This window comes from Arachis stenosperma, chromosome 7 (genome assembly GCF_014773155.1).
Source record: "Arachis stenosperma cultivar V10309 chromosome 7, arast.V10309.gnm1.PFL2, whole genome shotgun sequence".
Classification (NCBI taxonomy): Eukaryota; Viridiplantae; Streptophyta; class Magnoliopsida; order Fabales; family Fabaceae; genus Arachis; species Arachis stenosperma.
The window spans coordinates 88,037,372-88,046,536 of record NC_080383.1 but is presented as its reverse complement, the minus strand read 5'-3'; the positions used below and the strand labels follow the sequence as shown (position 1 = coordinate 88,046,536).

General features: G+C 39.6%; 1 protein-coding gene across 1 annotated transcript; it reads left to right on the top strand.

Moving 5' to 3' along the window:
- Positions 1 to 2,103: 2,103 nt before the first annotated feature.
- On the top strand, positions 2,104 to 2,937 carry LOC130940068 (protein FAR1-RELATED SEQUENCE 5-like). The gene has a single exon (XM_057868117.1). It carries the CDS (start codon positions 2,104 to 2,106, stop codon positions 2,935 to 2,937), a length of 834 nt encoding a protein of 277 aa, XP_057724100.1.
- The last annotated feature ends 6,228 nt before the right edge of the window (positions 2,938 to 9,165 follow it).

Here is a 9,165-nt window from a genome sequence, read left to right as displayed (position 1 = left end):
TGACCATTTGTACCCATGACAAATGAAAACGCTGATATTTGTACACATGATAGCCTGAAACTAATGTTATACCCATGATAGATGCTCTTCGTGTGACAAAAGTGCCCTGACTTGGATTTGAGCTTGGTTTGTGGGAATCCGATCCTAGGTGGCACTCCCTCCTATTGTAATGCCATAGACATGGCTAAAGCTCTTGAATTCTATCTACCTTCTCGTTAGACTAATTCCTATACTTTTCTAGTTCTTATAATCCTTCGGAGTAAAAAACTCAAGGCAAATAATTCAAAGAGACTTGCTTTTATCCAAAAATAGAAGTCATGATTCTCGAAAAATCAACTAGTTCTACTAAAGCAATCTGTGATTGAAACAAAAATAAGAACCATATTCAGTATTTCACACAACTATTCTCATCAGAGAACTCATAAATGAGAGAATCCAAATCCAAAAACCAAAAACAAAATCTTTGCAATAAAGGGTATCAATATATAGTATTAGTTCACAGATAAAGCATGAGTTCTCTCATTCATTCCAGCACCATCGGTGTCAACCTCTCCTCCTCCTACGCTGATGCCGTCAACCAGAGCCTCATCGAGGAAACCAACTGTATTCTCGCTGAGATCCGCTCCGACCCCAATGACAACGACACCCCTTTCAATCCCAACGCCACCGCCGCCTTCTCCCTAGGGCCCAATATCTTCGATTGGGATCAACAACGCCAACAATGGCTCCAGCAAAACCCTAAATACCCTAATTTTGTCAGAGGTAAAGCTCGAATCTTGCTCCTCACTGGTTCAACTCCAAAACCCTGTAACAACCATCTTTGGATTCTCTATTTCTCCGTAAGGAAAACTCGGCGACAGCACCAAAAGATCAAACCTTTCCTAGTTGTATTTTCCGAAGAGCTTCTCTCCTTCCTAGTCGGTCTTGGATGCACCAGTTCAAGTTTAATGAGGCGAGGGCAGCGACATTGTCGTCACGCAAAGGGCGTTGTCATCATGCAGCTTGTAGCCATGACTACAGAGAGCTCGGAAGGGATGTTGAGGATGGCAGAGAAACAAATCGTTCGGGCAGAAATGTTGTGGGAGGGAAAGATAGAGCGCGCATGGATGGCTTGGAACTGAGTATAGACGTAAGGGTGGATTTTGTTGCAGATTTGTGGAGGAAAGAGTCGTTGGAGTGTGGAAGAGGAAGGGGAGGTGGAGAAGGTGAGGATGAAGGAAGAGTGGTTGAAAAGCATGTGAGTGAGGAGGGTGTCCTTGATGGGGTTAGAAGTGGTGGGGAGGGAGAAGAGGATGGCTTCGTCGGTGTGAAGGGCGGAGTGGATGGTGAGGGAGCAAATGTTGAGGAAGAAGGGGCCAGAGTGGGGTTTGGAGAGTGAAGAGTGCCGAGGCATGAATGGTAGAGAAGGGAAAGTCGAAGTGCAGAGTTAAAGCTGTATGAGTTGTGGCTGGCTAAGTTGACTCAATAAATAGGTGAGAATCAATAGCCATTGTTAGAGAGAGAGAGAGAGAGAGAGAGAGAGAGAGAGAGAGAGAGAGAGAGAGAGAGAGTGAGAGTGAGTGAGTGAGAGAGAGTGAGTGAGTGAGTGAGTGAGTGAGGGGTTGAAGATAAGGGAGGGAGTACCACCTAGGATTGGATTCCCACGAACCAAGCTCAGATCCAAGTTAGGACACTTTTATCACACGGAGAGCATCTATCATGGGTATAACTTTAGTTTCAGGCTATCATGGCTACAAATATCAGCGTTTTCATCTCTCATGCGTACAAATGGTCATTTATTCGATTGTATTATATGCTGCTAGATTTGAGCTCATCAAAGTTTCCTGAATTTAACTTCTCCTTTGGAGGCACATATTCAATTACCAGTGGAATCATAAACAATCTTGTATCTCTTGGTAAACATGCATCTGCCTCTAGGTAATTCAATATAAATAGTGAATTTATTTATTTTTTTAGTTCTTTACAAATTCTTTTGTAATATAAGTGATTTGTACATATGATAGTAAAATAAAAAATAACATTGGTTACAATTGTTTATTGAAAATGTGCAAACTTAAGTCATGAAAGTTGTTTATATAATGTGAAATCTCAATGAATACGTAGATGACAACAGTCAACTTGAAAAATGTGTTGTACACACGGAGTGATGATGGTGTTGATTACGAAGATGTTGCTTCTCTCACCGACGATGACATATTAAGAAAGGTATTTCGAACGAAAGAAGATGCATATGATTTCTATCAGAAGTTGGAGAGGTTTCATGGTTTTGGAATTCGTAAGGGGGATATGTTTAAGGATGGAGGTGGGAACCTAATTAGGCGAAGACTTTTTTGCAATAGAGAAGGGTTCAGACATAGAAAACATTATAATCGGGTGGATAGGATGAGGCTTCACAAGCCGGAGACAAGGATAAACTGTGAGTCGAGGATGTGCATAAACCTTGACAGGAGCAATAACATCTGGAGGGTGAAAAAGGTTATCATGAAGCACAACCATGCGCTCACACATCTTGGCATGGTCCACCTAATTCCAAATTTTTGGTCCATGATAAAAGCGGCAAAAGCTCAAATAGATGGGATGCAAGGGTGTGGAATTTCGACCTCGAAGACGATGCAGTACCTGGTCGGCATGGCCGGTGGGTATTCTCTAGTTGGTTTCCTGAAGAAGGATGCCTATAACTACGTCGACAGGAGTAGGCCTAGAATCGCCGACGAGGATGCGAACTCGGCTATAGTGTCTTTGGAGGAAAAAGTTGATACTGACCTAATGTCTATGGCCTGGTATAATGTTACCGTGGATGACATGCTAGCAAAATTACTCTGGGCAGACGGTGGTAGCAGGCTTGACTACCAGTACTTCGGCGATGTTCTTGCATTCAACTCAACATATAAGAAGAACAAGTATAACAGGCTGCTGGTTATTTTTTTGTTGTTGTAATAACCACAAGCAAACTTGTATATTTGGGTTTGGGTTGGTGTTAGATGAGAGCATCGCATCATATACATGGCTGCTAGAGAATTTTTTAGAGGTCATGTGCAATAAGGTGCCATCGGTTGTTGTGACTGACGGAGATGATTCAATCCGGGAGGCTGTTCGAAATATTTTTCCGGATGCAACCCATCGGCTTTGTGCATGGCACATTGAGAAGAATGTTACATCTAACGTCAAGGACGTGGCTTTACGGCAGGTATTCAACATGTGGTTGTATGCAGACATGGGGGTCGATGAGTATGAGACCGAATGGGCCGAAGCATCGGCTGAGTATGGATTGAATGACACCTTGTGGGGGAACCAGGTGTACGGGAAGAGGGAGATGTGGGCTAATGCATACTTGCGAGATAAGTTTTGTGCCAGGTTCCGGACAACATCGCGGTGTGAGGGCATTAACAGCGTGGTGAAGAAGTTTCTTCAATCAAAGCACACAATATTGGAACTTGTACAAAACCTTGAGCTTCTTCTTTGGGAGTTTAGGAATAACGAGTTACTATCTCAGTTTAGGTTGATCTATGGTGACCCCGTGTTGACGACCTCGTTGGACTCCTTGGAAAGGTTTGCCGCTAGAGTGTATACCCGAACAATTTTCAATAATGTGAAGAAGGAACTCGAAGCCATTGCTTCTGTTAACTTTGTGAGAGTTTGGCAGTTGCTTACCACCAAAGTGTACACAGTAGATGAATTCGGGCATTCCGGCCGGCCTATTGTGGTCTTATGTGACAAGAATATGGGAAGGTTACAGTGTGACTGTTACTTCTGGGACACACACGGGTACCTATGTAAGCATATGTTCTTCGTTATGAAGCACGAGCATATGATGGAGGTCCCGAAGCGTTTGGTGTTGAAGCGATGGACGAAAGATGCAAAACATGTTGGTAAGTATGTGGAAAAAAATATGATGATGGTGACCGGGAGTTTTTGCTTCGTCATGGGGCATTGCATTCCGCGTCTCATTGGTTATTTTTTCTTGGGGCACAACAATTCAGTGTATTCACGGAGGTGATGAAGGGGCTACAGGAGCTACGTGCTAAACTGGAAGAGATGTTCTCCAAAAAGGGTGACGGCAAGGGTGACATCACGGCTGCTGAACTCCGTGATCCTGATGTTGTGCGAACCAAGGGTGCACCTAGGGTGCACAAACAAAACTAGAACAGAAGGAAGTGTGTGGCATGTAAGTTGCCGGGTCATACCAAATGAACATGTCCTGTACGCAGCACAAAAAAATAAGGTAAAAAGGGCCCGTACCACGCGGATGGATGCTGGCGATGCTCACGTTGGTTGTCTTACGCTAGTTAATATATTTCTAGAGGTCCTTGGGTGGTTATAAATTATGTTGGTGCTATTGCATGCAGGTGACCGAGTATGAGGTAACTGGGTCAAATGAAGAGGTTGAACAGCCAAGTCATTCTAGTCATCCTCATCCCATGCACGATCTCAACTTCGGGACAATCGATGAGTCCAGAGTGGAGGAGGCCGTACTCGGTTCATACAGTTCAGGTTTGAGGGAGGGCACTGTCGGCGGTCTTGATGTGGAGGATGCCAAGACAAGCAAGGTATGCTTTATGTGTCATATTTTCTCAATCCGCAAATGGTGCTTGTGTAAAACTGTATAGTTCCTTTCTCATTCACGTTCTTTTGTGAATTATGCCGCAGCTGATGGACATGGTGGCATCTCTTGCAAAGGCCTTATGACTAGAAAATTTGAAGTGAGTTTTCCTTTATGTGTACCGTATAGTTTTCAGGTGGAATTAATGTTTCGGTAGTTAACACACTGGTTGCAACAGGCTGTGTATGCATTTTTTTTGTGCACATGTACTTGCTGAATATTAACTGTAGTTATCGACTGAATTGGACCTCAACATAGGTGTCATTAAATGTTACTTATTGGCTCTGATGCATTTGTGTGAGTTTAATTGTCGTGCACTGATTTGGGAACACTAAAAGCTGTTGCTTTATGAATTTTTTTACAACTGAATAGAAGTCTACTGGAATCCAACTATTGAGACACTGTTGTTGAATGCCAAGCTAAAATGATCATTCCTTCCCTACTGTTTAATTCATTTTTCCTCTTTTTGTATTCAGCTTCCCTCTTTTTGTATAGGGTTGTGTGCTGTGTGTCTATTAGTCATCATGATAAGATTTGGTTTCATGTTAATTGCCAACAATGAGTGGAATTTGCATTTGAAGCATTTGATTCTCCTACTTAATCTGATGCCACTATTATCTTAGTGAGCATTTGTTAGCACTATGGATTTTCCAATCGGGTTCCCTCTATATCTGCGCTATGCAACATCTTAGTTGGCAATATCTAGCACCTAAGGGGGTGAAATAAGACATTGATCTTGACCACAAGTGCTTGGGGATTCTGCTTCAAAAGGTTAATGTATGAGGCATATATCAGTGATAAAATAGATTTGATATATAACAAAGCAAACATCGAAGGTACTACAAAATTGCTAAGGTTGGCCAAAGCAATGGGTCTGGTAAATCATGCGTTCTTTTTGGATGTGTTTATTTTCACATTACTTGTTGTTTCTTAACCTATTTTCTTTTCAGGTGTAAATGTCATCATTGATTTTTAGAAAATTGGAAACTCTAAGTTGGTTCCAACTATGAAATGCCTCCAAATTTTCGCCGCTTTCATTTTATATTTAAATCGAAGTTGACTTAAACTGTAGAATTTAAGGGCAGCAATTGGTTCATCAGCATGCATAATAGGCAACAGAAATGGGCTTAATTGACATCTTTTATATCCAGAAAAGTGGCAACTCTAACTAACATTGATGATTACGATTCCTACAATGCAATTCAAACAAACTTTCTGTATTCATGACCATCACAACACAGCAACGAATTTTATAAATATTTTACAAAAAGAGACACCAAGTTTGACATCGAAATATCCATGTATATGAACACCCCCTCTCCCCAAATAGGGAAACAATAAAAATAAATAGTAATATTTGTCAGTCTTTAACATCGGGGACTCCTTTGCCACATCTCTGAAACCTGGCTTCACCTTCAGCTAAACAAGGAGAACGTGTCAATTTACACAGGCGCTCATTTCTCCTTCCTTTCGTAAGAGCTATTCTTCATTGAATTAAAGACCAAACTTGCAGCATAAGCACCTAGCTGGGCCAGAATTACAAGTGAAAACACCCATTGTTCTCATCTATGAATCTTGAATTGGTGGCATCAGCCATAACATGAGTCTCCAATATGGGTGAGTTCAGGCACAGCGAAGACTGCATCACCGTCTGCCTATGAAGCTATCTGGTTTGTTGTGACGACAACCAGACAACTGCAGCTTGCTACATAAACAAAATTATTAGCTGTGTCTGAATCACAGAGAAGTTTATTCTGTTTTGCCAAGAAAAGTCGTACATATTGTCATATATTCAGCAATCTAAGCGACATGAAAAAATCAATTCATCAAATTAAAAACAGAGTTTGCTACTTTCCAGGCTACATCGACTTTTACCTCATCCGCTATCTTTTGGAGGCTCCTAAGGAACTTTGCTATGTGCACTTTGCCTCCTAGGAATCTCCCACTTCCCGAGAAGAACAAAGTCCTATATAGAGTAGTGGCACAGTCCACTATTATTACATCTTACATATTCAACTAGCCTTGAACTGTAAGGTTCACACTCAAGACTTTGCAACCCAGGCAAAGACACAAAGACCATGCACCTTCGGGTCAACGACAAGTTAAAACAATAAACAGGACATGCTCGCATCTTACTGGAATTTTAGGGAGCATTCCAAGTCAAAAATTGTTGTCTGTCCCAAATTTTCCATCATGTAAAATGGGAAATCCATGATGGACTACATTGAACTCTAAGCGTGCTTGTGAAACTTCAATCCTGGCCAAAATGGCATCTCTCTCCATCAGTATTATTTAACTATTCTTCCTCAGTGCTCAGACATTAAAGTCCCTAAATAACATCAATAAACAGACATGGTCTAACTAAAAATAGAAAATGAATTATACAGATGATATGTGGGTATTCAAATCATAGTCATAAAGCAACCTCAAACGAACTGGTTAGAATAAATTTTTCCATGGACCATGGTAGATATTACGTGGGTATTCAACTAAGGCTGGAAAAAATAATACTGACAAACGTAACAGGAAGTGAATTGAAATTGAAAATTATTATACTCATGCCAATACCTGTTACAGTTTTTGACACATGAATGTAGAGAGTGAAATCAAGCATCCAAAAGTTCAAGAGAACAAGAAAATAAAGATCACTCCACATTTGTAGCAAATACTCTTTTAGGAAAATAGAATCAAGGATCTATGTAGCATCTTGTGCTATGTTGTCATTCTATTACAAACTTTCATCTTCTAAGGAACATGGACACAGATTTTGCGATGATACGGAGGAGGAGGTAATTAAGTGCTACAACAACAAATCTGGAGATGCTCCTCCATGTCTTATTAAGCAGTTTTGTATCTCTGCTCAAGCTTTCTCTCGCTGATTAATTGATTGGAACTACAAAAAAGGATTTATTTATTAAAAAACTAATAGATAAGCACACACAAATATTTAGCTCCTCTGTTATTTTGTCGTGAATGTGGTTTGTTACTAAGATCGCTTAGGTTCTGCCATTTGGGACTCCGGATTGTGGAGACTAACTATTTTTCCAGGTATTTATTTCCTCTTAAAATGTTATTTTATTTCCTAATCATTTATGAATTTTAGGCAGAATGCAAGAGTCCTACTAGTTCAATGAACCTTGGTCGAACCATTGACGGAGTGAACCAGTCATTTTACCAGTTCATTGACCTGTTCGATTCTCGCAGCCTTGATCAAAACAATTTTATGCCTCAGGCAGAGTTTTTAACGGCATAAATAAGACGAGCAATGTCTATTTGTACATCAAAGAAGTTATTTGATGACTTAATATGGTGATTACATGAATCATGGCTACAGAGTTGTTTTAGAACCTCAGGAACAAATAAAATTTTCAGTTCATCAACTATTTTAAAAGTTGGCCAACAGAAAAAGCTTACTTGGATACAACGAGACTTTGCTCCAAGAAACCCACAACATCTACCTACATCGCAGAGGTAGTGAACCTTGGCGCCTCCAAACCATTCGAAATTATAGTCATCTGCCATTTCAGCACCAAAAGGAGTATCATGTTTTGCAGCTACTCCAACAGTTATTTCGCCCAAAACATTCCATTATCTCGTCTCACAGTTTGGTTGAATGCAAACTTAAAAGAAGTAACTTGATGTTGAACCCTAGGGAATGGGAAACAACGAGGGTAACCACTGACTACTATGATTTGTAAGTCAACGTAGTTTCATTTAACTTTACCATACTGTTTGATTGATATACCAGGAGTGACTTATAAATCTGGCAACACTTCCCTTTCTTGTTGCATCAAGGGATTCATAGGCGTTAAGGCAAGTGATAAATGCATCTATTAGACCTGCAATGCAAGAACGGAAAGTTGATAAGAAAATGGGATCACAAACTTAATCTTCAAATAGATAGTAACAAGGCAAAGCATTTGATGGAACTCTCGTTTAGAGCTCCATTCAATGAAATTGCGAAAAATATTTATAAATTTACCCCAACCCATTATTTTGTATTAACTTATTTTCAACAAAAGATTTTGTATTCATAAAACAAGCTCAACTTCATAAACACTAAAGGGAACTGTTAGAGAGTCGTGCTGATTTCAGTTATGATATTTTTGTTCTCTTGCTTGTAAAAAAACTAATTAATTGAAAACTCAACATCTTCTCCCTTTATAATTGTTCCGGTAATTTTTAATAATTATACTAACATATTTTTTTGTTTATTCTTAAAAAATAATCACTGTTATCTGATTAATTTGGGTTAACACGATATTGCTTCTTTTATTATTTGAGGTATTATATATTTTTATCTTTAAAGTTTTTGAAAACATATATTTTTGTTTGCAATAGAAATTTGATTTAGCTTAATAATTATTTCTGCGTTAACTTTGAATTAATTTAACAATGTGATATAAAGTCTTACGCAGATACTTAGTTCATGGCTTTCTCACATGTCACTTTTATGATGGCTTTTCAAATCTAGGTATAATAGAAAAATAAAAGAAAACAAGAATATAATAAAATAACAGAAGGTGAAGGCTCAGACTGGAAAGAGGAACAGGAGAAATCGTTTA